The sequence below is a fragment of the Gallus gallus genome, chromosome 9 (assembly GCF_016699485.2).
Source record: "Gallus gallus isolate bGalGal1 chromosome 9, bGalGal1.mat.broiler.GRCg7b, whole genome shotgun sequence".
NCBI classification, from domain to species: domain Eukaryota; kingdom Metazoa; phylum Chordata; class Aves; order Galliformes; family Phasianidae; genus Gallus; species Gallus gallus.
Window position 1 is genome coordinate 4,204,929 of NC_052540.1, and position 26,394 is coordinate 4,231,322.

The 26,394-nt window shown below is 52.1% G+C and overlaps 1 protein-coding gene across 3 annotated transcripts in view; it reads left to right on the plus strand.

The window, feature by feature from the left end:
• The window catches only part of SLCO2A1 (solute carrier organic anion transporter family member 2A1), a 41,771-nt gene continuing 15,377 nt past the window's right edge, over window positions 1-26,394 (plus strand). Inside the window, exons 1-6 of one of the 3 annotated variants that reach the window (XM_046898410.1) lie at window positions 1-9,296; window positions 13,930-14,051; window positions 15,936-16,089; window positions 16,956-17,121; window positions 18,212-18,345; window positions 25,341-25,478. In XM_046898410.1, coding sequence (XP_046754366.1) covers window positions 18,256-18,345; window positions 25,341-25,478 — 228 coding nt within the window. In that variant the 5' untranslated portion in view covers window positions 1-9,296; window positions 13,930-14,051; window positions 15,936-16,089; window positions 16,956-17,121; window positions 18,212-18,255. 3 annotated transcript variants of the gene reach the window in all.

The window sequence follows — 26,394 nt, forward strand, 5'->3', positions numbered from 1 at the left end:
GTTGCACAACACCCAGGCACATGAAAACAAACTCCGTTCCTTCCTCTTTTCTTCATCCTCTTCCACGCCATTCAGGGGAAGTGCTGATTTTGTTTTGCTGGCTGAGATTGGTGTTGCTGTTACTTTTTTTCTGAGCTCTTTCCAGGAAAGCTGTGCACTTGAAGGACAGACAACACTGCAAAGGTTTGGGCTCTTTGGGGGAGGAGGAGGCGATAGGAGCAAGGGCAGGAGCTGCTCCATCTCCTGGGGCCAGCAGGCAAACTGCAGCGTTAAGGGAGGGATGGAGGAAATGTCAAGCAACAAACATTTTGTCAGTCTATCTTTACAGGATAGAAACTGCGTGGGGAACATGCGTGGGAAGCACGGAGCTGGGGAATGGGTGAAACCACAGCACAGAGGGCAGGTGGAGGGCTGGGGGAGCAGCTGACATGGCATTGGGCCTTCGGTGGCCATCTGCCACCTGCCCACGCCGCACCCCAAACTGGCAGCGCTTGGATGGAGTGTTGTGTTTGCCAAAGCACAGGATGAGACTGTCAGGATGGCTCATCCCATTCCTCCCTGCAGTCACCACACACAGATGGCTGCAGCCAGGGACAGGTGGGGGGGTCAGGCGCTCTCCTGGGGTGCTGGGGATGTCAAGATGCTCAGAGCCCATCTGGGAGGGCAGAGTTGGGCTTGGCATGGGGTTCTGCAGGTACAGTGGGTCCTACTTGCAGCTCTGCAATGGTGATGGGTCAGCACGTGCGCTGCATCTTTCTCCTTAGAAACATCTCATCCTGGGCTTCCCGTGGCAGCTGCTGTTCCCTGAGCTAGAGGTGTCCTGGTCTGCTGGTACCACCACATGTTTTGTCCAGTAGCACTCTGTTCTTGGACTCTTACTGATGACCCCATTGAATTTTCTTGCTTCTTGTACAGATTCCAGGGTGGGCCACATCTCACCATACTGCTTTTCATGGTGTCCCTATTCCCTGCCTCCTGCAGGTGTGCTCCTGCAGTTAGTGAGCAAGCACCTTAAGAGATGTGTGGTTCTTCCTTGCACCATCTCTGTTACTGCAGGAGAAGCTAGCAGCTATGGCTGTGTTAGCAGCTTCATCCTCCTGCTATTGGGACACTTTCTTGGTGTGGTGGTGGTGGCCCTGGATATTCTCATTCTCCATTCCGGGAGCACCCGGAAGCATCTCAATGCAAGAGAAGCAAAAAATCAGGAGTCAGTGTGACTACTTCAACTTGGGTGCCTTAGCAAACGCCACCAGGAACTTCCCAGCCCAGTTTGGGAGCATCTTGAGTGCAAAGCCTAAGGCAAAATTGAAACTGCCATCACTGTGCTTCAGCAGGTGAGCTGTCACTATTGGGACATTTAGCTGACTTGTTCCATCCCAGCATCACTGGTCAGATCTTTCTCCTTGAGTGGTTGCCTCCAGCACAGCCCCTCCAAATGCATGTCATGCTGGATACCCTTGCTTGTTGAAAATAGAACAATGACCTCGAGTTTTCCTGTGAAAGTGTCTTGAGGGAGAACAAATGGGAAGGACTCAATTGGGCCATCTGCTCCCCTCCCATCCGGCTGTGCTGGGCCAGGCCCTGCGATAAGGTTGGGTGAGGGCAGTGCGTGCCAGGAGGTTTGGCTGCTGAGAGGTGGGTTGGGGCTTTTCAAATCCCATCGGAACACGGACTGGTCTCAGGGTGTAGAAGTCAATGCAACCTGTGGGCAGCTGCAGCCTTTCCAGCCTGCTGTCCTTGGGCAGCTTGGACTTCTGAAGCCCATCCTGGCTGGGCTGTAGTGTGGGGCTCAGCAGGCAAGGCCAGGACCTGGATTCTCCACGGCCATTCTGATCTCTGGAGCTGGGCAGAGCGTGCCTGGGAGGAACCCTTGCTCCTGGCTGGGTGTTTGTCTCTGAGGAGCCAGGTGCTTTCCTGCAGACATCCCTGCTGTGCAGCAGATACATGATACTGAAAGATCTTCCCAGTTCAGCAGGGCATGAGCCCAGCAGGACTTGTAGTTTGTGCTGGAGCTGTCAAGTCCTCGTGTTATATATCTGGGCGTAGTGGATCATGTTTCTTCCATGACCTCAGGTGCCCCGGTGTGTTTGCTTGTTTGGATAGGAGTTAAGGTCAAGAGAAACAGCGGTGCTGTGCTCTTATTTTGGGTTCAGCTTTGGTTCTGGGGTAATTGCTGCATGTCTTCGTGACTGAGGATGGCCAGCCCTAGGTAGGAGCATGTCAAACCCAGCCTAGGAGCTGGGTAGACCTGGCTGTGGTGAGGGGAGGAGTTAGCAGAGGCTGTGCTGAGTTACCTCTGCCTCTGTGGCTTTGTTGCCTCTTTTTTGGGAACAGAGAGCAAGACACCATTAGCAGGGATGGGAATTTTCATGTGCTTGCCCATCCTGTGGTCCCACTCTGCATGATGACCAGGTGCAGCTGTCCCTGCACTGGGCAGAACAGAGAGAGATGGTGCCCTGGGCTTGTTCTCAGCACTATATACCTCTTGGCACACAGGCTGGCCTCACGTGGGCTGGAGCTGCACTCAGCCAGCACCAGGACTCTGCCTTGCCCCTACCAGCCATTGCAGGGGGCTGAGGTGTCCTCACCATGCAGAGTCTGAACCCTGGGATGATGTACGTGTAAGGACCGCAGGGCCCCACTCTCTGCCCCTGGGCATGACTTGGCTGGTGCTGAGGATCAGGTTAGGTCTTGTGTCCAGGTGCAGGCAGCCCGGTTGCTGCAATGTGCCTGTTCCTGCTCGGAGGGGAATGTTGCTCACCTGCCTGGGGAGGCACAGGCACTCTCATGGCTTTGCGCAGCCTGCCAAGCCTTAATCTCTATTGTTTGACAGCTGGCGTGCTGCTGACGTCAATCCCATGGCTCAGGGGGCTTTTTGGGGAGGAATGGGCAAGTCTCCGCATACACGTGCTTGCAGACGTACCAGAAAAACATAGCACCGAAACCACAAAGGGAGAGGGAGGTGAAGAAGAAGACGGCACAAAGAGGGGAGGGCAGCACGAGGGCTGCTCCTGTACAGCATGGCCCTGCCCTGCGAGCTGCTGGCTGACTCACAGCCAAGCCTACCCTGCTGGGTGGCATCCCTGATGGGGTGGAGAATGCCACCATACACCTTCAGCTTGCTGGGAAGTGCTGCTTGGTGCCTTCTGCCCATGCCAAGGGTCAGCGTGTGTGTCCTGTCAGCATGTCTTCTGCCTTTCTGGTCCTTTTCCATCTCTTCCATCCAGCTGAGGCTGCTGATACTGGGAGCTGGATGTTGGGTCATTGCTGCCCTCCTGTTCTCGTCTGGAGGCCTAGGGCAGAGGTGTGGCTTTGTCCCTTCCTTTATTAGATATCATTAAAGAAACTGTTCTTCTCACATGGGGTTGAACCAGCCCTGTACGTCACTGTCCTGCCTCATGGGACTCTTTCAGGATGTTCCCTAGAAGCCATGCCCAGATCACTGTTGGTGTTGGCCAGTGTGTGCCCTGCTCTACTGCTTTGCTCCCGTAGAATAAGATCTGCAAGCCATGGGAGCACCACCCTGGCCATCCTGCAGGCTGACCCCTCTTCCATGCATCAAAGGATGAGAACAGTGATCTGCATTGCTGGTGCTGCTCCAGAGAAAGCAGAGCATCCTTTGTGCAGGAGTGGTCCAGCTCCTCTGTGTCCGTCTCTCAAAACTTCACGGTTTGACTTTGGAGCCTGCAAAGGGTTCTCTGGGGGCTCTTGGTATGGAGATTGCTGCTTCCAGGCTGAGCCACTGGTGCTTCTTACAGACTTGTGACTTTAAAAACCACATCCTGATGGTAATTGTTCTCCTGAGCTGGAAATCCTGTCTGCTTTGCTGTGGGACTTCAGCTCCCAAGTGGCTTGCGGTCTTTGGTCAACGCAGTTGAGCTTTCCCGCAAGGGAAATGACACTTGCCCTCTGCTCAGCAGCAGCCAGCCAGGGGCTGCTCGTGCTGCCGGCCAGAAGGACTCCTCTGACACGATCCACTCCGCTCCCTGGGTTTGTATTCTCAGCACAACCATCTCTAGTGGCCTTCAATATTTCTCATTCAAAATAAGCAATCCACGAGGACACGAAGGAGGAGGAATCTAGGAGCCACCATAAGTAGCTTTGAAAGGAATTCTTTCCTTTCCTGGCTCAGCAAGCCACTTGGCTGAACCTGTCCCAAAGCCCAGCCTTTGTCATACCTAGGAAGTGGAAACCCTTAAAGCCATTTTGGCTCCATGGGTAGAGCTGGAGCCCCACAGCTAAGGGGGTCAAAGGGCTAAGAGAAGTGGAATCACAAAATGAGTAATTTTCTTTTCTTTTGCCTCCACCCCTTGACTGTGCGAAGGAATACAAGCAGCCATTTGAGCAAATTCCTTAATGCCTTGACTTGGGTTGCCTTTGCGTTATGTTAGCACCACTGGCATTGGTCTTTGTTCCTTCCTGACCACGTATTTTTGAGGTCTTGTAAACTGAAAGTTGGATGGTGTCCACCGGGGAAGAGTTTTAGCAAAGCATTAGAGTTTTCAGCTATTTCTTGGTTTGGAGGAGGGGAAATAGGAGAGGTTGTGCCTCGGTGAGTTTTTCTGGAGGCAGCTGGATTCCTCTGTGCAATCAGTCAAAGGCCGTGCGTCAGCCCTCCCCCAGCAGATGAGGCATCCAGAAGCACGCAGGGAGTTCCTCTCGCCTGAAATTCTGATCTGGAGAGTTTGAGCTGTCTGATGCCAGTTTTTGTTCATGGATGTATAAAATGCCATTGATCACTGATGAAGCGCCTCGGTCCTTTGAATGCGTTTCTTAATATTACAGGAAAAAAAATAGCATGCAAAGTCTCTAGCCCTAGGAAAGACAGCATGAACCCACAGCATCCTTTTGTTGTTGCGATATCTTCTGGCCCACGTGTTGACTCCTGAGGCCAGTGGCATAAAGCTAATATTCATCAGAATTTCACTTCTCTCATTCCCTGCCCACAACCAACCAGTTCCAAACCGCGGTACAGACACCGTGCCCATGCCAGGCTTCCACGTGTGCTGAGCAGGATGAGCGCTGTGTGCAGGATGAGCTCCAGCTGACCAACCCCACCACCCCTTATGACTGTTCAGAAAACATTTCGTGGAATTTATCAGTGCAATTAGCAGATTAGAGGAAATTACCGTAAGTGAGTGTGTCAGAAGCTCTCCCAAAAAGTGCAACGGAAGGATTGTTTTGGCGGTTATTCATCTTCAGCACCACGCTGGCCTGCGAATGTTGGCTAGGAGATTTAGAGCAGAGGTGATGTTTTCTTCCTAAAGACTGATTAAAAACGTTCCTTTCTTCTGCAGACCTGACCTCAGTGCTGTAATGATAGCAGTGTTGGTAACTGGTGTGAGATGGCAGGAAGATGATAAATCTTGCACTCATCTGAAGAGTCAGAGAAAGTTGGTGTGGGAAAACGATCAACCGTGTCCAAAAGATACAACCAGCCTCATGGCCCAGGAGTGAAGTGTCAGGAAAGGGCGAGGCAGATGGGTTCAAAACCATGCAAGTGAAGAATTGGTTGGTCTGGTTCTTTGTTTGTTTGTTTTAATCTCTTTTCCTGGATTTTCAGGCCGTGCTTATGGTATCTGTAAATGTTGTCTTGGCACAGTGATGATGGAAAAGTTTCACTTTTCCTGACTGTAGTCTCATGGGACCACCAAGTTGCCTGCAGGGGAACCATGAAAGATCAGCCCAGGTCCTCCTGCTTGTCCCACACTCCTTTCCAACATGCTCTTCCCAAGAAGCCAGAGGCCACAGTGCTATTCCCTGTTCTCTCCCCAGCTCTAGTGCTACTCAGCTGCTCTGGTTTGGTTTATTTAGATTTTGTCTTTGTTTTCTATTCTGTCAGCTTGTCTCCTCTTGAAGGTCTGTGAGCTCTGTTGTCCTTCCATCCCATTAAGAAGTGGGATCTTTGGATTGTTTTCTCGGATTCTCTTCTGATACTGCCTGGGGCCTTGTAGGGTCTGAATGTCTGGGGAGATCCTGGACCATCCCCTCTCCAAAATACCCCCTAGCCTGGGTTTGAGCTGAGCAGTCTTGTCTTGAAGATGGCTGTAGCAGTTGATCACTTCCACCATTGAGCAGCGTGATCTTAGCAGGATTTGGCTTTCTCTCAGAGTTTTGCTGGCAGGCACCATCTCCCTTGTGGCCAGGGGCTGGTGGCACTGAGTTCCTCTTTGCTCAGCGAGGAGCTCAGTGTCAGCTTAAGAACTCCCTTGCCTTTTGAGGCTATGGCCTCCTGATAGGGCCCCATTTGGATTAGAGCCCCAGAGGTTGGCATTCCGCTGTGTGGTTTCTGCATCCAGCAGTGACGTGATGGGGGTTGGAGGGCACACAGTGCCTTCAAGGGGGTCCTGGCCTCGTGCCTTGCAAGGAGGAGACCATCTCATCCTTCAGCAATGCGAATTGCTTCCGCCCTGGGGGAACCTTCAGTACTACCTCCAGCCCCAGTGCATGGTTGCAAGTCAATGCCAAAGTTTTGCAGAAGCTTATCCAGCAGTCAATAAGCGCAGATGTTAATAAGCTGAAAGACCTGGGAGCGGTAATTAGCGAGAGGAAGAAGAGGAAAAGAGGGGGCATGTTTTTCTCTTGCTCCAAGCAGCAGTTGAGAAAGACAAGGTTTTGCACGTGTACAGGTGCCATTATGGGGGAAGCCAGGGGGAAACAGCCTGGGGCCATGCACGTCCTCATCTTTCCTTCAAAGAGCTTAGCGTGTTTCATCTGTACTTCATGCCATGCGACACCAAAACTCTTCATTCCTCCTGTAAAAGCCAATCGCCCCCCAGCAATCCCCTTGACAGCACTGCAAATGGCTCAGGAATAGTTAATCTCAAACTCAAGGTCAAGAATGGGAAAGGGGAAGAGAGGGGCAGCAAACAGGATCTGCCCTGTTTGCTGCCCAGAGCACCAGCTTGGCCCCACTACTGGGCATAATGGGGAGACCGGGGCAGCACTGGGGACAGCAGAGGAGGAAAGTAACATACACAAACATGGATCCATTGGAAATTGGGCTGCTTAACCCTCCCAACACCAGAACAGCTTCTTTACTTCACAGGTAGGCAGCTTGCTTCTAAGAAATGGCCTTTCCTGTAAACCGAGATCGTCTGATAAATCTTATTAATTCAATCAAATGACTCCACCACGGCTTGTTTGCATGTCTGCGTGCTTTTGGAGTGCTTTTTAAACACAGGTTGTCTTTTGGGGAGGAACTACCCTGTTCTTAAAATACTTCCCCAAATCCAGCAGCTTTCAGGAACAAAACAAAAGGCGAGGACGAAGCGAGAGCGGTAAAAACATCACATTTCTATCTGAGTTTTGTCTGTTTAAAGAGGATTCAACCCCATGGAAGCATTTCCTACCAGGATCTGATAACCTCTCTGGATTTCCACTTGGCTGCCCGTCCCCTGGTGCTCAACTGTCGGGAAACACAGCACCACCGAAGCCCTGGGGGATGGATGGAGGCTGCACTCCTTGTTTGCCAGTGTCCTCACACCTCTTTCCAAAGCCCGTGAAACCTGGTGGGGAGGGAATTCAAGGATCAAATTGGTTAAGCAGGCTCTTTGCCGTGATAAGCCTTGATGGGAAGCTCTAGTTCTAGAGTAACCAATGTGAAAGCCTGTTACTATAAGAAGTACTTTCTTCCTGCCTCTTAGTAGCCAGCTACAGGGTGTTCCCTGTGGAGCGCAAATATTTTCGTCAGGCTAAATTACATTTAATTAGTTTTCATTAAGGTGATGCCAACTTGCCCCTTTATTAGCTGCATGGAAACTCACTTAACTTCTGAAGAAGCCTGAAAACAATGAGGCAGGGAAAATATCCTACTAGCATCACGCTCACTTCTATCTGCTACAGAAAAGGAAGGGACCACCAGACTGCGTGGGCTGCGCAGTGACTTTCCTGTCTTGGCAAGGCAGGCTGCAGTGTGTTTAAAATGATCTGTCTCCATGATGTGTTTTAATTTTCCCTCAATTAATATAAGTAAAAGTAAAAAATAGAAGGCTGGGATTGCTTCCAGTCCTTTGCTTGCTGGTCTGGCTCTTTGGGGTGCAACTGTGGCCCATGGCCACCGTGATCACCGGCAGTGGAAGAGGTGAGTCCAGAGCCTGCTAAGACTATATGGGCGTTTCTTGCTCCTATGTGTCCTCCTGGCCCCAACATGCTTGGTGGGTGGGGGAAGGATGGGGGGGGTGATCCACTTGCAGTGCAGAGAGCAGACTGGTGTTAGTGGATTTTTCTTCCAGAAGCTGAAATTGGGCAACCCTCAAGCCGGGAGTGGAACGAGCAGTGAGATGTGATTGCCTGGTGTGCGAGGCAGCCAAAATACACAGCGACATCCCTATCGCTTCATCTCCCATCAGGGGTGAACGCCTCTGCTCTCCCCTGTGTGCTCTCCAGCCTGCGTAACACTGACGTTGTGCTGGGCCAGCTGAGTAGGATATGGGCAGGATCAGGCCAGACCGGGTCCAGAATCACGTTCCTGGCCAGAGCCAGTGCTGGGAGGCAGGAGCAGGAAGTGCTGGTGTGGGAGATGCTTCCACCTGCCTGGGATCAGGGTGTCCCTCTGGGCTGTGGCGGCCACCAGAGGTCCCACTGGGGGACAAAGTGGGTGTCTGTGTCGGGCTGGCTGCACAGCCAGTGTGAACACAACCGTGGTGGCAAATTCTGATTCCTCACTTGTTCTAATTCTGGGCCATTGGTTTATGTTTCATTCCTTCCCTCGCTGAAACTGGGGCACTTCTTTCCAGTCTTCAGGCTTGCATTGGTTTCTTTAAGTTCTGCCTTCGTGTTTGAATTTCTGCAGTTCTCTGTTGTACTGGAGCCCAGCACGTTCTTATTTACCTGGGGAATAAAAGCGTGGGCAGGGGGTACCTCTTCAGACCTGTGTTTTCTTCCGTGTCATGAAAAGGTGCCCCCTCCATCAGTGTTGCATCTAATGGAAGTGCTGCAGAAAATGGTGGCATGGGAGACCCAGTGTGGATGCCCTGTGCCCCAGGCCAGTGGGGTAAGGAGCTGGAAAAGGACTGGGTTTGCCATAGTACATTTTTCAATGAATGGGAACTTGCATTTTAAAAGGACATTATCTCATACAAGCTTTGAGCAAATCAGACCACAGAGAATTCTCCACACCTTACACCTGCAGCATTGCTGTGCCATCCCCAGCAGCACTTGCAAGCTCAAGCTGGGAAACGATGCATGGGGTCCTGCAGCAACCCTGGTGATGCTGAGGCTGTGCCAAACTCTTCTCTTCTGAAGATGGGGTTCCCGTGGCTGATTCCTCTGGGGAAGATGCTGGATGCAGCATGGTGAGTAGCATAGCCTCTTATATTGGGTGATGGAGGGGTGCGCTTTGGAACGAGGTATCCTGGGCCAATTTCCAACTGAGTATAAAAACAGCAGGCTGTTTATGGAATGATTTCTTGTGTTTCTAGTGCTGCTGGACTCTCTTGTGAAATACCCTGGCTGAACCAAACCTGTGCTGATACGATGAGGGCTGGTTTGGGGGCTGCAGGTTGGAGGAGGCAGGGAAAGGCCATGGGGTTGGTGCCTGGGGAGCAATGTCTTCTGCAAGAGGGGGAAGAAGGGAGCAGGCAGCAGGACCAGGCAGTGCTGCTTGGGACTAACGATGGGTCTAGTGTTGCAGGGGGTAGAAGCCTTTGCATCTTCTCTGAGACTTTACCTGTCTGAAAAGGAAAGCCATTAAAAGGTTGACTAACATGGCCACCCTTGGGTCTTCCCAAAATACCTCTTAGGGACAGCAGCGGTGCCAGGCCAGCATGCTGAATTCTAACCAGTGATGGTTCCCAGCACAGGTCAAGATTTGTCCATCTGTGTCCTGCAGCTCTTTGCAGGCAGATCTGTGTCCTGGATCCCACCAGCCCCAAAGCTCAGCTGGGCAGCACTGGAGGCTGTGCTGGGCTCAGCCACGCGTGCAGAGTGTTGCAGGGCTGGACTGTGTTTGTGTGAGAGGCGTGGAGTGTGCAGCAAGCCAGCAGTGAGTCAGGGTCAGCACTGACCTTTTGGCTCCAACACTGCCCTGAAAAGTCACAGAGAGCATCTGACAGGCCACGGACCTGTAGGAGCTGATGTTTCTGCTGAAACAGAGAGGAGGGCATTGAGGTGACCTCATCTGTCCCCCAGCAACCTCTGCAGGAATTGATTTTTCCCTTAGTTCTCCAGGTGACTTAGGAACCCCTTCCTTCCTGCTACTTGGAGGGGCCAAGTGAGATGCGTGCTGCTGTTGTGGAAGCAGATGGGGACTGCTCAGTCCAACTTCTCACGGCATCTTCCTCTTCCCCTCCTACTGTTGCTGCTCCCTTTGCCTCCAGACTGTGCTGCTCATGGGACACCAAACCTCCTAGTAAGCCCAGGAAAGGAGAGGGGTTTCCCAGTGCTTTACGCCTCTGCTGGCATCTGTAAATGCCAAAGAGAGCATCTTGGGTCCTTGGAAGACCCCAAACGCAAGGGCTCTGGGGATGGGAGGAGATAGCCTTGTAGTCTGAGTCATGATGGAAAGGAACTGTTACTGGGCTCCACCTAGCCCAACTATGTTAACACTGCTCGGCGCTCGCTCTAGCAGGGGACATGCTTGAAGCCCAGAGATACCGCCTATAAGCTGTGAGTCAGTCATTGTCCGGAGAGTCTCCAAGGGACAGACATCATAACAGCTTCTTTCCTTGGCTGCCACCTCAGCAACTGCATCCCGCAGCTGGCCTGGCTGCTGTTTCCCTGCTTTGTTTGCTTCCTCCTGGCTGCGGTGCGCTGCCGCTGGACGCCAAAGTGTCCATGGTGCCTTTCAGTCTATCACACCTAAATTTAACTCGCTATTTTTGTCTTTGCGGGCTCATTGTGTCCTATTTTAAAGTAGGAGCGAGTAGCCACGAAGGCGGGTGAGGAAAGGTGTTGTCTGTTATGTGGTGCCGTGGAGGGATGATGGCTTTGTCTCCTGCAGTGGTTTCCCAAAGGGGAGGGATGGCACAGGAGCTGTGACCCATTCCTCATCCCATTTAGCTGCAGGGAGTGTTTCCAGTCAGGACACCCTCTCAGAAGTGTGCTGACTTGCAGACAATGCAGACGGATGCGCTTCAGGCAGCGGTTCCCAGAAGCAGCCTAACATTTCTTATTGGTGTGACCTGAACCAAAAGCGAAGCCAGGGGTCAAACAACAGGAACAGGCACTGAGGAAATGATCCCTGGCTGAAGTTTATGCCCTTGCCAAAGATAAGGATAATGTGCCATTCGACATGAGTCAGAGCTTTTCCTTTCTTGGCGCCTAGGGTGGCACACGGGTGTGGGGCTTCTGCTCATCCCTCCGGTGTCCTGGAGGAGTGGATCTGCATGGAGGTGGACCCTCGTTGAGAGGACAGCTCTCCAGAAGGGCTGGCTTGGCATCCCCCACTGACACAATGCCACCAGCAATGTGTGGAGGGCTCCACAACAGATCTCAAGAAGTGCGCAATTGTTTGTGCGGGTTCTCATCATCCTTACCAGGGATTTCCTGGGCACTGACCAACCCCCCATGATGAGTATGCTCTTCCTTAACATCAGGTTCTTGAGGAGAGCTGAAGAAAGAAGGGGACTGCAGGAATTCACAGTCCAAAATGATGACCAAGCCTTCCCTGTGAGGGCCTTGACTTCTGCCATCCCACCCCTGTGGCGGTGGTTCTCCATGGAAGACCAACAGCATCTCCCACATCTTTCCTTTTGCTCTGAAGGACAACAGGTAGCTTGCTCCTTGAGCAGTCAGCTTGCTCTTGACGCGATTGCTCTTGGACAATCATCTGAGGGCCGCTAATGTCCTGCAAATTGCATCTTTCACATTTTGCAGCATATCCCCTTACGGTTCCTCATGCCCTTGGCTCAGTGTTGGGATGTTGGAGCTGGAGTGGGGCTGCTGTGCAGCCAGCCTGGCTCCTTTAGCTAACACAAATCGTGGTTGTCAGGTGCAGTCTGGGAAAACAACATTTCCAATTCAAAACAGTGGATTTCTGAGGTAGGAAATTCCTGCCCCATCAAGGACGCAGTATCTATCTTCACAGAAGGATTTCTTTTTGGTTAGAGTAATCCATCGTGGCCATTAGAGCATCTTTCTTTGTTAACGTCTTGGTGTTGGGGTGAAGCTGATCAGCCCAAAGGGGCAAAGACATACTTGGTGAGATATCAGCCCATTGTCTGATAGTATGTCTCTGAAGCACCACCAGTGAAGTGTAAAGGCAATCTGTGGATGTCATCAGAGCTGACAGCTCTTTTCGGAGGACATATTTATTTCTTGATGCTCAGCTTCCATGTTTACATGTAGATCAATCACAGTTCTTCTTGGAGGATCTATAAATAACACCGAGAGCAAAAATATGTTTTCCAGTGGGTTCTTCTTCTTTAATCCATGGTATTATGCATGGTTTTCAGGAAAGACTCTTCTCAGGGGCATCCACAGTCATAGAATGGTTGGGTTGGAAGAGACCTCACAGCCCATCCAATCCCAACCCCGGCCATGGGCTGGGCTTTGCTCACCTAAAAGGGTATTTTTGTGTTCTGTGCCAGCATGGACGGTTCACCGTCACCCTAGGCATGACTGTGGGACAGTTCTCTGTCCCGGGTGCCCCATGCCATGCTGATGTCTGTGGGCTTCCCAGGTTCCCCCTGCCCAAGCAGGAGCAGCCAGGGAAGGATGGAAACAGTGACCAAGCGATTCCAATGTGCTTCAGCAGAAACAAAACATCGTTTCCATCGGAAAGTATTTCAAGGTGCTTCAGACTTCCAAGATGAAACAAAATCTTCCCTTGCAAAAATGTCAGTTCCAGCCATTGTTCCAGTTTGACTTGTGCGTTCCAAGGAAAACAAATAGACTTTGACTTGCGATGCCTCATGTTGAGATGGCCAATTCAAACCAAGCCCTGTCTGCTACACCTTGAGCATTAGGAGAGGATCTTGTTGTGATGGAAAACACTCTTGTTTTTATTCCAGCCCTTCTGAACAGCACTTTCTGTACCACAGGCGCTGTGGATCTCATCCTGGCTCTATGACATCCATATCCTATTCCCAGCTTGAGAGCTGCCAGCCCTCCCAGTGTCCGGCACTACATGTAGCTGAGCGTTCCTCTTCATCTGGGGCTTTTAGCTGCAAAAGTAAGCCCGTGTGATGCTTCACTTGAGAATGAGAAGGGCATGTGGCAATGGTTGGTCCGAGGAAAGCCACTCTGGTGGATGGATTGAGCAGCTGCATTTGCAGCGGGAAAACACCAAGGAACCTCTGTGCCAGGGAACGGGGCTGCAGGTCAACAGCAAAGCCCTGCGAGAAGGATGAGAGAGAGGGAGAAAGGGACATCTCCAGAGGAGGAGGAGGGGAGTGTGAAGTTCTGAACTCCTTTGGACACGCGATAATGAGTTTGTCAAAACCAATTCCAGCAGAGCTATGAAAAACGTATGTCAGCAGGACCGGTGACTGCCAAATCCCAAACTCTTACTCATGGCTGCTGCTTGCATCCAGAACGAACGATGAAAATGGCCTTTCTGGCCTTGTTTCGGTTTGCTGCTTATTGGAACTCAAGCTGGTTATTCAGTGAACCGGCCCCAGCACCGTGACAGCCAAACAACACGTGCACGCTCACTCAGTATCGCTCTGGCAGAGGGAAATTCAGGACGTTTTGAACCAAACGAGGAGGTTTTATGAAACTTCCATGTAGCTGAAAGCAAAAGTTGGAAGATTATGCAACTCGGTTGGGTTGGCTGCCATTGCTATTGAAAAAGTCGGTATGTAGTGTAATGAAAATATTTTGCTGTAAATTAGTGGGGATTGAACCGTTTTCAATTTCTTTGATACGTGACTCCATACTTAACAGTGCCCAGAGCTTCAGGACTCGCAGTGCTATGAGCACTGGTATGATATTCGGAATGGGATGTGTGGAATTCACCCTCTTTTATCCGCTTTTTATTAAATACAGCCCCTTCCAGAGGAAAGCAGACAAACATCGCAGAGCTGTGGTTTAACTGTCCTTCCCACGGCTTCGGGAGGGATGAAAGCAGAGCCCTGGCCATTGCACAGTGCTTGGATGGCTCCTGTCAGGTAATGGGGTAGTTTTCATTGCAGCTTTTTCTTGCTGAATTTTTTATTAATTTTCATTCAGATGGTGTTGGCTGTGTGGGCGCACTGAGGTCTTTTAGAGGGGGCAGAGCAGCTAATTAGAATCATTTCCAAGGTAAAAAGTCAATGTACCCAATGGCCTTTCAAGAAGGTGGAGATTTGCAATGGGACATGGCGGGGTGGGCACGTGGCTGTCACCAGGATGAAGGAAAATCCTCCTCTCTGAGCCTTTGGGATGCTGTTTCTCAGTGCTTTTCCTCTACAGTCTGAAATACTCCCAGGACACAGCTGAGGGCTCCTGAGCCCATTCCTACCCAGGCATCCTGTTACCCTGGGTCTGTAGGTTTGTGGATGAAGCAGGGTTTAGCAAAGCTACAAAAATATGAGGCTCTCTACATTTATTAGCCTTGCTTAGGGGCACTGTTCCTGACTTTTTAGTGACTGTGAAGCTCATTGGCAGCAGGCAGTACTAAATTACTGTCTCATCATGCTCTCTTGAAGCAGTGTCAAGGAAATACAGCCCTTCTTTGAATGGCAACATCAGATCCTTGTCTGCCTCCTCTAATTGCTCTTACTACAGGATACTGATGCTTCAGATTGTGAATCCTTTGTGGCAGGGACTCTTTGTTCTGGGCTTGCAGAACACATCCTGCAGCAAAGGCTCTGGCCCAACTACAAACACCTGGGTATTTCGAGAGCCACACTCTGAGAGCACCAGCAGGGCATGAAGGGCATGGGGATCTTGCTGCTGCGTGCTGGCCCCTGCTATTGGCAGCACCCAGCTTGCTCAGAGCAATGCACATCACCTTCCATCCTTGCATTCATTCCTGTTTATTCAAGGTGAGTTTATTCAGCCATGTCAGAATCTAGAGGGAATTTTAATTTCAGTGTCTTACCTCTTTCCTTCACCAACCTTAGAATCATAGAATTTTTTGAGTTGGAAGGGACCCTCAAAAGGCCATCTGGTCCAACCCCTGCAGTCAACAGGAACGCCTACAGCTCCATCAGCTGCTCAGAGCCCTGCTGAGCCTGACCTTGGGTGTTTTCAGCAATGGAACATCCACCACCTCTCTGGACAACCTGTGCCAAAGCCTCGCTGTTCTTACTGTAAAAAACTTCCTTATACCCAGTTTAAATCTCCCATCTTTTAATTTGAAACCATTTCTACTTACCCTATCACAACAGAGTCTGTCCCTCATCAATACTTCTTCTCTGAAACATGCTGAGCAAAAAGACTCTGAACATTACACCTAAAGGATGGCATCCCCAAAGGGGGAGGTGGAAGGGGGGGGGGGACTAGATGGCTGAAATAGTCCAATCACAACCTTCTGCTCCCTCACTGTGCTTCCAGAACATGCTTTGCTTCTGCCACTGCCCTGCAGGCATGTGGCTCAGTTGGGTGGGCTTTGTGCAGGATGGAGAGCAGGGCTGAGAGAGTAGCTAAACGTGTGTTATTCATTCAAATGTCCTCTTCTTTAAGTCAGCCACGGGAGAGCTGGTTTGGTGCTGACACACACTTCTGCTGGCACCTGCAGGCTCCATCACTGCTTTCACCCAGCCCTGACCTCACTCCTAATCCCCGGGTGGTGGCTGTGGGCTGAGCAGCGTCACCTCCTGCACTGGGGCCTGGCCATCCCTTATCCCCAGAGCTGCCAGCATGCTGTCAGCCCCGGGGCAGGTTGGGCTGTGAATTGGCCAAGCCTGCTCACCTGGTGGGGCTGAGCATCCATCTGACCGGTCTTTCTGCTCCAGATCAAACACAACCTGCTGGGAAGTTAAACCCAGCCTCTCACGGTCTGTAATTTCCAGTGAAACCTCAGGCATGGCTGGGAGGACACGGGCTTTTCTCCCTCCTCTCTCTTGCAGAGCCTCCCAAGGGCATCCCATCATGGCACGTCTCTCTCGGTGTCTCTGTCTTCACATCCCCTTGCACCACTGACCAGAACAAAGAGCAGCACCTCTGCTTTCAGTACAAGTTTCCCTTGGGGTCAGGGTGATCTGTGAAGTTGAGCGTTGGTGGGTACGTGTTGGTGTGTGAGGGCACACCAAAGCCCAGTGGGCAAATTGAGAAGAATGGGCTGTAGATACATGGGGGGGGGGGGGGGGGGGGGGGGCACTGGGGTGTGGCCTTCAGTCCATACCAGATGGAACACGGGTAGAAAAGCAGAGATATTCAGGGCTTTGCATGAAAACATCACCCCACGCTTGACAGAGAGAAATCAGGTGGCTGATGCAGGGAAAGAGAAAAGCTATGGTCAATCCAAAAGAGTTTGACCCAATTTTTCCTGCAGAGAACACAGCTCTTGAGGCTCTGATGCAAGCAAGGTGACCATCCCGCAGTGGATGATGTACACGGGGTGGGGGGGGGGGGGGGATGAAAAGCCCCACAGTGGCAGTGAGGTCTCCTCCCAGTTGATGCCTTGGTCAGGCACTCCTCTGGCCCTGGGAAGCCATCCCAAAGGCCAAGGAAGAAAACTGGCTCTGGGAGCTGCGTAAAATGGACTGAATCTGCCAGCACAGGGCTTCTCCTGCCAGGCCCTGGACATCAGAAGTATCGCCTAATGAAGCACCAAGATGAGGATCTGGAGCCAAATTCCCTCCCCTTCTCAGCGCCGTAAATCACGGTCCTTCTGTGCACTCATCAGCAGCCAGAGCCGTAACACTGGAAGAGATAAAACACAGTGCAGAATCCCCAAACAGAGGCACGAGCCCTGTTTTCTCCTAAGAGAAAGCCAAAAGGGGATCACAGCTGGAATTTCCCTTCCAGTGGGATAGAGGCTGGGAGCCGTGATGGTGCCCTGCTGCTGGGTGGGGGCTGAGCCCACATCCTGTGCTCTCTGGGGGCATCGTAGGGGGGTGGCCATGACAGTATCTCTCTGCTTGCAGGGGGATGTGCCTGAGGTGGCTGTGGCAGCTGTAAGGTAAACGAGGTTCTTACACCAGAGAGAGCATCATGCATCTGTGCAGGACAAACTGAAGTGCTGGAGCTGCTTGCCAGCAGATCAGGCATTCCTTGGAAAATGGGCTTGGCAGCACGTGGGGCGATAAGGAGGTGAGTGGAGGGCCGTGAGTGTCACAGAGCTGGGCTTTCCTTGCTGTGATGCTGAAACTTCACAGCCATTGCATCTCTTTGGGGGGGACAAGAGGAGGGGAGAGAGGCGGATAAAGGGGATGAGTTCAGAGCCCGTAAATCCGGAAATGTTGGCAGTGGGGGGAGAAAGTGAGGTGGGGAGGCAAGATGTTTGCTGTGCTGCAGACCGGGAGTACCCACTTGTCCCTGCATATAGTGCTCGCAGGGCATGGGGAAGGCAGCACCCCAAAGAGTTATCCCATATCAGTGCTGATTTCCCCACAGCGATGCTCTGCAGCTGAGGGCAGCCCGCGGGTCCCTCTCCCATGGTGTCAGGCCCCCTCTCGTGGCCAGCGGGCACCTGTGGGTGGCACTGGGTGCCTCTGGGTCTCCTCCAACCTCCTCTGCCATCCTTTGCCAGGAACCCCCCACTTTGGGGAACCTGTACCCGTGGGGAGATGTCACACCCACCCTGGCACTGCTCTACTATTGCCACACACTCATGAGCTCCCCCTCATCAGGACCCACCGTATCCCCCCAGCACAGCTCTAGGAGCTGGGATCTGAGGTCTCCAGGCTCAGGACAACCCACCTGGCTCCCTCTCTCCTCACTTCACATAGGGAAAATAATTCTGATCAAGTGCCTGAAGCCAGCTCCTCCCTCCCCCCCAGCCCTTCTCCCTCTGACACTTCTCCCTTGTGCCAATAAATCAGTGCTCCACATAAACAAAGCCCCAGAGATGTATTCCTTAAAACACCATCCAGGAATCACACAAACACGATTTTTCCACGCAAGAAGGGTGGGAGGAGGTTGGGTCACGTTTCACTCTGTGACTCCTTGCCAGAGGGAGGGATCTCTCCTGCAGTCCCCATCCCCAAAACACTCGGACCCGATGGGCTCCCACCGGCTCGCCGCACGCCTGTGCTGGCTTCCTGCAGCTTTAAAGTTCCCTCTACACCCAAAGGAAAAGAGGGAGGAGAAAGGGTTTCATCATCGCTCCCGAGTGTGGACTTATAAAAACTTTGCGCTCACGCTGCCTGGCTCACTCATCGGCTCACCGTTTTCGGAGCAGGACGGGGCCGGAGCCCTCACACAGCCCATCTGCTGGGGTGCACCATGGGGGTCCATCCCGAAGCCGCCAAGTCCCCAGTGGATATCCCCAAAAGCTCCAGCACCTGCTCCCGTGGTATCTTCTGCAACATCAAGGTAAGGAGCGGCGATGCGGGAGGAGGAGGTTGGCACCGATGCAGTCCCGGTGCTGAAAACGAGGCTGATAAAAAAGGGGCAGAGAGCAAATCCCACAGCATGGCCCCAGATGAGGTTGCGGAGCACCAGGGCTCGGTGCGAGCGGCGCGATGTGCTGCGTCCGGTACACGGTGTGCTGCTGCCGGGGAATGATTAACCACATCCTGGTGCGAAAGCAAAACGCTGTCCCTCCCGGGACTGTGTCCATTCCCAGCGGGGAGAGGGGCAGCTTTGGGAGTGGTGGAGATGGCTGTGGGGTTCTCTCGTTTTGCTTCGCAGCGCTTCAGGCAGCGGGGTGCAATGTTGGGGTCCTGGCAGGGGACCCATCCCTGGGTGTGCTTCCCCAGCAGCATCACTGAGCACACGTCTGCAGCGCTTCCCGGCTCAGAGTAGCTTCAGTAAGCCAGGGCATGAGGTCTGGGGTGGGGAGGAGTTTGGTTTGCCATCAAGTGCTGATGTTTTGGGGTCACAGGCAAGCGTGCCAGCAGCACGGAGGGAGCTGCTCCTTCCAGTCCTGTGTCCCTAAGTCCCTGCTGCTGTCTGAGCAGGTGACACGATTGCCCTTCCTGGCCAGGAAGAGCCATGTAACAGAGCATAATGTGGAACTGCTGATGTGTGATGGGACGGGAGACTGAAGGTGTCCCGATGTCTTTCAGGCTGCTCCAGTGGGTAAAGCTGCAAAGCATTGCCATACCATTAGCATGCAGGGGTTTGTCACTGCGCATCGGTGGGGTGATGTGCACTGTGTGGATGGAGCCATCCACTGGGGAAAGGCTCCTGCTTTTAAGATCAAATGTGTGTAAAGTGACAGGTGATGCCTTTCCTGAGCTGCTCGCTTTTCCTGCACTGCAAGATTTGTTTTAAAAATATGCATGCCTTAAAAAAACAAACCCTGCTTCAAGGCAGTAAAGCAAGTGGAGGCTGTCAGTGCTCTCAGTTCCCCAAGAAGGGGTAGAAAATGAAAGCATCAGGATGGAACTTCCAGATCTGGGAAGCTGTTTTGAGATGAAGGACAAGGTGTGCCATAAATGTCTTAGCTGCACGATAAGCCCTTGGTGTGCTGTGGGCAATGTGTCAGGGAAAGTCTGTGTAGGAGTTCAGGGAGGGCAGAAGCATGGGGTATCCCAGCGAGGTCCCTCCTGCTACTTCCCAGCACTGTGGTCAGTGCAGAGGGAAAGCTGCTGGTGGAAAGCAGTGGGTTTGAGCAGCCTGTGGGGATTTGAAGGGCAGGATGGGGTGGCAGCTCTGTGGCAGCCCTCCTGCTGGGATGCAGGAGGAGATGCTCTGTGGATGCGGTGCCAGCACACAATCCCAGCCGAGTGCAGTGCCCCATGGGGACACAGCTGGGGGCAGTTCCTCGTTGGCTCTGTGAAAGTCACTCCGTGTCGTGCATGGCAATTAATGACCAGACTGCAATAACGCTGGGGCTGTCTGCTCTGATACTGAGCAGCATCATCTGGTGCAGCCCATGGGGTGTCTGCCCTATATCCCTCGCTGGAGCAACCTGGTCTCTGCTCCTGTTTCTCTGTGTGGAACATGGGGGTGCTTGAAGCCCTCCAGAATTTGGCCTTATATTGCCTGGAAGAAAGTTAACAGGGTGCAAAATGCCTTCCAACAGCATGCCAACCACCTTGCCCCGAATTAGGGCTCTTCCTGAGGTGTTATCTATTTGCAGTTCCTCTTTCCAACTACAAATGGTTCAGCCTCTTTGCCTTAATTGTCCTTTGTGTGGTTTTGTGCTAATCTAATTGGAAGCTAATTGCTTGTCCTGGGTCCGCAGGAGCACGACAAGGAGGAGGGCTCTCTAAATATCCCATTCTTTAGCTGAGCTGTGCTGCTTTCAGCTGGGAGGCACTGGGGTGCAAGCGGCAGGAGGCATTGAGCCTGCATTGAGTGGGACAGGAGCCAGGAGGATGACAGAGGATTACTGTCACCAGTGTCAGCTGAAAGAAGCTGAGGGTAGATGGATCTCTCCTCTCTAGATTGCCAGGGGGTCTTCTGCGAGAGAGGAATGAAGCCTTGCCTTGGGGTCTGAGGTCCCAGCAGTGCCAGGGCAAGTGTTGTCCTGTTCGTCAAAGGAACTGAAGGAGTTTGTTGAGGGGAGTGCATTTCAGAAGACCGGAGATGCAGGAGTTGTTGTGCTCCTGCATCCTGTTGGAAGAGATTAGGAGTCTCTGTTGAAATGTTAGCCAGAATAGAAGGTGCATCGAGTCATTGGCGTTCATCCTGAAGGCAGTATGACTTGATGCTGGAGAGCGAAGCATTGAGCGGTCGTGCTGTGTCGGGGCCACCAGACCAATCAAGAAAATCAGGGGGTGTTTCCAATACTGGGTGCTGTGCAAGGAGGGATGGTGCCTTGGGGAGATATGTGGCAAAGAAGCAGCAGGATGAAGGGCAAGTGGAGAGAAGCACCTGGAGCAAGCGGGGTCCTCGGCACTCATGGTGGTGCTGCTGGTGGTTCTGGGCTTTGGTGCATCCAACGCTGTGCTGTACCTGGGTTTGGTGGGGTTGCATTCTGAAGTGGAAGAAGCGTCTGAAAGAACATCAGCAGCAGGATGGGGAAGAGCCAGAGGGTAAAACAGGTTGGAAAGTTCAGTGGGATCAAGGTCTAGGAGACATGAAAGGAGTCGATTTTATGAGGGGTGAGGTGGTTCTGTGCCCAAACACAGTCAAGGAGTGGTCAGCAGAGATAAGATTATCACAAGAAAAATAGGAGAGGAGTGTCGCTGATACGGAGCTGTGGGTGTGTGGGAGGAGTGTTTGCACACGTTTGTGGGGCTGGGAAGACAGAACGAATCTGAAGCTGCCTCCGGGAGATCACGGACAGAGCCTCAGGCAGAGCACAGAGAAAGTGAAAGCGAAGACCCAACCGTGCAGCCGGTCTGCCTGCAGGAGTGGGATGGCTGCTTGCAGCACGCACCAGAGATTGCAAGCAGAAGTACTTCCCAGCAGGGAAGACCATACCTCACGCGCCGAGGTCTGACCCCCACTCAAACTCCTCCTTCATTCTGCCATGCACCTGCACCGCATGGCAGCCACGTGCCTTCCCCCGGCGCCTCTCTCCACGCAGCTGAGCGAGGCAGGGCTTGCACAGAGCTCAGGATCCGGCAAATCCCACGCGTGCCTGAGCTGAGAGAAGAGCAAATATTGTCTTTGCACTTGACAATTGGTGGTTGTAAAGCTTGGATTACTTGGCAGTGGACGTTATTGCAACTACTCACCAGGGCAGCCGCATGCTCTAGACAATCCCCGGCTGTTTTATTTGTTTATTTATTGCAAGAGAAATATGATTTAGGAGCCAGCTTCACCATTGGACCACACTCCTGGCTCCGAGGTGTTGTGCTGAGTGACACGGTGTGTGGCAGGGTATTTGGTTCCCTCGATAGAAACTGTGGGGTTTTTTTTGTGTGTGCGCTCTTTTTTTTTCTTCTACAGAGATGCAGGCACTGCATATAGAGGTGTATCTCCCCCTGTGTCCCCGTGTATATCCAGATGAAATGGGCAGGTTGGGGTCTCCTGCTTTGGGTGATGAATTTAGACCTCCTCCAACCCTCCAGATTGGAGAAGGGGGTGAATCTCAGTACAATCAAGGCAAACTCACGACCTGATATTCCCAAGACTCAGCCAGAGCCTGTTGGTCTCCAGTAACGGATGACCCTTTCCAATGAAGTCAGAAGGCTTTGGTTTGGCTCTCAGAAACCCAAAATACACCTCCAAATAGCACTGTGTGGACGGAAAGAGCTCACAGAGCGTCCTTACTCCTCGTCCTTTCCAAATATTTACTCCAGCCAGATTCATTGTGTGTCTCCCTGCTCTTGGTCACGTCACACCTCGGTGTCATTAATCAGCAGAGAGCAGTTTGATGGGCTCTGCAAGGATCTCCGCTTCTTTTTACTGCTCCCCAAGCAGCTGTTGTGTCCATCTAATAAATTAGGCTCTGGCTCTTTCCATCCGAGTCCTTAGCAACCGGGCTGCTCCCACATTAGCACTGATATGAGCACAGTAGAGCTGGGGCAAGGAGGTGGCACGGAGTGGAACATGGAGCTGCTGCTTCTGGGGGCCGCCGAGGGAGGCCACTGATGTCCATGAGTGTGGGGCTTCAGTCAGTTCTAGGCACCTTAGGAGCAGTAAAAAGTAGCTCAGTTGGCATGGTGGGAGCAATGGATTTCTAAACAGTGCTGTTTGTTGTGTTTTTTCTTCCCAAATTATTCCACCATGTGGAAGGAAAAGCCCTTCCTTTGGCACTCGTTTGCTTCTCCAGCAGGTTCCCCACAGGTAGGGCTGCCAGGGTGAAGGCACTGAGGAAGGAGGTGAGCAAAGCAGTGCTGCTATCAGGGCATGAAGTTGTGGAAGCAGAGCAAAGAATGATCCTTGTCTCACTGCTCCAGGCAGCAGGGAGGAAGGGGCAGTGGCCGTGCTGCACTTGGCAGCACCTTAGAATTAAAGGATCATGTCAGGCTGGATATTAAGAAAAAAATCTTCTTGGAAAGAGTGGGGATGCACTGGAATGGGCTGCCCTGGGAGATGGTGGAGTCACCATCCCTGGAGGTGTTCCAGAGCCATGGAGATGTGGCACTGAGGGTCGTGGTCAGTGGCGTGGGGGGATGGGCTGTGTTTGGACCTGGGGATCTTAGGGGTCTTTCCCTACCTCAGTGATTCTATGAAGTAACCCTTAAGATCATCATGACCAACCACAAACTCAAAAGACTCTACCGATCATTGAGCCACCATCTTCCTGAGCCCTGGTCCTCCCAGAGGTGTGCTGGGCTCCCATCCATAGAAACACTTCATTCTTTGAAATAACAAGAGATCTCAATCTCGTTACCTTGCTCTGACTCTGACCCACGTCATCACATGCATGGCAGGTTCATGCTCTTTTCTCACTTCACCCAACTTCCCAAGCATTTTATTGGCTGCATTTATGATGCCAACCCAAAAAGCCTCTTACGAAACAGCTCATTTTTCATTACAGCCCGTTTTAAAGTCCAGTCTCAGCATACTTTCAGTTCGCTGTCAGTTAAGACCGGTGACAGTGGTGACAGTGTGTTTTCTTACGTAAGCAATAATGGAGAGAGAGCGCCAGGAGGTACGTGAGCACAGCTTGGCAGATACAGAAGGTGACGTGGAGCAGCGCTGCCCCGAGACTGGCAGCTCCCAGGGCACACTTCCAGCCCCAGGAGCCACAACCTGCTCCAGTCCCCAAATGCCCACCCAAAGGATGGGCTCACCCCCTCCCTCTGACCTCTCCTCTGCCAATCCTTGCACTTCTCATCCTCAGAGCAGGCTGACACTGCTGAGCTGAACCCAGCCACCGTGACCCACCCTCCTCCCTCCTGAGCAACCCACTCGTGCCTGTGCTGGGAGAGCTCTCCTACAGCTGCTCCACATCTCGGGCAGTCCCAGCTCTCCTCCGTTTCCCTAATGCTTCCTTATTTGAATGACTTCAGTAAGGTCTGGCCAGAGCTGCGGGAACAGAAATTAATGTTCTCTGGCAGGAAGATCCCCTCTCCATTTCTCATCCTCAGAGTCACCTCTTTGCATCAGGCCAGCTCACTTGGGATCAGTAATTACGCACGAGCCCAGGCCAAGATTTGGGAAAGTGAAGGTGGCAGGTCCAGCCGTCAGCAGAAGGACACGTGCTTGGAGGTGTTTTTGGGTGCAGGAGTAGACAGATAGCTGTCTGGTTTAGCTGTTTCTTTTCCATTTTGTCAACTGCCCAGCAGCATTCCCCAAGTCACATCCCACATTGTCACGGGTGCATTTTGTGTTAGTCATGTCCCAGCCTGGGACCTTGCCCTCTCCTGCTCAGCTGACAGAATGCCAGCTGTGCACATGGTGTGTCTGTGTGCCTGCTCACACCCTGCCAATGGGGAGCTCGTGCTCATCGCAGTGACCCTCATCCCTCTTCCTGTATCCATCTTCTATTTCCCTGTGGTCTCTAGGTTATTCTCTCTGCTCTCATCTCCCTTTCTGGTTGTTACCCTTTTGGATACCCAGCTCTGCCAACTGCCTGGTGTCATCTTCCCTTGTGGGAGAAGCATCCCAGGAAGCCACCTCCTTGCCTGTAAGGACAAGACATGGCTGATTTCATTCTCCTTCCACACCAGGCTTCATGCAAGGAGCCCAGGCTGCTGAATGCCAACACCATTTCAAATAAATAGCCTTGAGGAGCATTGCCGTTCCTCTGTCCAGGACATAAGGAATTTGTCAGCACTGCAGTACCTTTGATCCCCCCATCCATCATCCTGGCCTTCCTGCTGTTATCTCCATGGGACACGCTTCCGGTGTTCAGCAAATATTTGATTTCCTGTGAATTTAAATTAAAAAGACCTTTTCCCTTTTCTTTCTTTCTTTTTTTTTTTAAAGAAAAAGATTTTAAAAGACTTCTGGCACCAGGCGGGACACATTCCATTCCAAAGAAAATAAAGGAAAACTGTTCTGACTAAATATAGATCAAAAGACACTGGTGAGCTGCCTCTGCATCCCCAGCCAGGAATGCTTCCCTCTCACCGGCCACCCTGACTCTTCCCACCATGCTCCTGCCCTGATCCATCAACTCCTATAGTCCCTCCTCTGCTCCAGGGATGCTCTGGTTGAGTTGGTGGCCCAGCTCCAAGACCAGCATGGGGAAAGATGATGTTTTTAGAACATCGCGGAGGTCTTCCAGCAGCAAGAAGGCATTGGGCATGTTTTGTTCTTTCCCTCTGAGGTGTCTAAGGCCTTTAAAAATGCTTTCCTCCAGCACCCCAGCCAATTTGCCTTATAGCCAAGGGAATCCAAGGGACCAGTGGGGAGGAGCGGGTCTCAGGGAATGGAAAGCAGTGCATCCATGTTGACCACCTCAAGACCCTGTGCATACGTATCCCAAGCCCCTCACACAGGGCATGGTGCCCAACAGCTACCTGTTGGCAGGGCAGCCAGCGGTACTGACTGGAGTGACATTTTTTTGCCCACAGGTGTTTGTGCTGTGCCATGGCCTCCTCCAGCTGTCCCAGCTCCTCTACAGCGCCAACTTCAAGAGCAGCCTCACCACCATTGAGAAGCGCTTCGGGCTCTCCAGTCTCTCATCGGGTTTCATCTCCAGCTTACATGAGGTAATTGGGTGAGGTGCTTGTGTGTGGCCCCAAGGGATGACCAGAACAGTGGGAGCTTCCCAGAATAGAGTCTCAAGGTTGTTCCCATCCGGTGTTTCGTCTGCTATGCCTATGTATACTCAGCACTTGGACACCTCTTTGTTTCTGCTGTAGCATGTGACAGGAGGTCTGAGATAGGGTTGTAGGGTGAGGACGTGGCTATGGAGGACAGCAGCAAGAAGGAGGATTTGGAGGAGACAACCCACCCTAGGATGCCATACATCTCCAACAGAGATGTGACTGGGAGGCAGAAAGCATGCAGTCTGCTTCTCCCTTGATCACACAGCTTCTAGGAAGAGCATTTCGTGATGAGTAGCATTCACAACTACAGCTCTCTGAACAGCTACCAGTAAAATATCCATTTTCATAGGGTTCTCAGTCAGCTTGAGGAATGACCCTGGCCTGAATCTATCCAAACTTTCTGTAGAAGCAGACTCTGGCCAGTAGTCTTACCAGGATCCAGACCTTCCCCCATCTCTCCCAGCTCCCGATGGCCCTGTGGCAACGCACTCTCTGTCACTGACGTTAAGTTACTGAGTTGACCTCAATCTAAACTGTGTCCGAAGTGCAGCTCAGCTTCTTAAGAGGCTTCAGGGTGGAAACTGCCTTGATTTAAACCTGACACATCGTGAGTGACCACTTAATGACAAGATCATTAGGCAGTTCTGGAAGCATGAGGAGATATGCAACCCTTTGAGGTATATGCCATTACACTTGTGTAATGCTTACTCCTTACTCCTCTGGAATGAATTCTCTGGATCATATTGTCACAGATTGCATCCTTTCTGCTAGCTTTTCAAGACTAGCTAGGAAAAGGCCTGCTGGGAGAGACTTTATTTTGATGGCACAGCCAAAAAGTGCTTGTTGGCTGCTCACC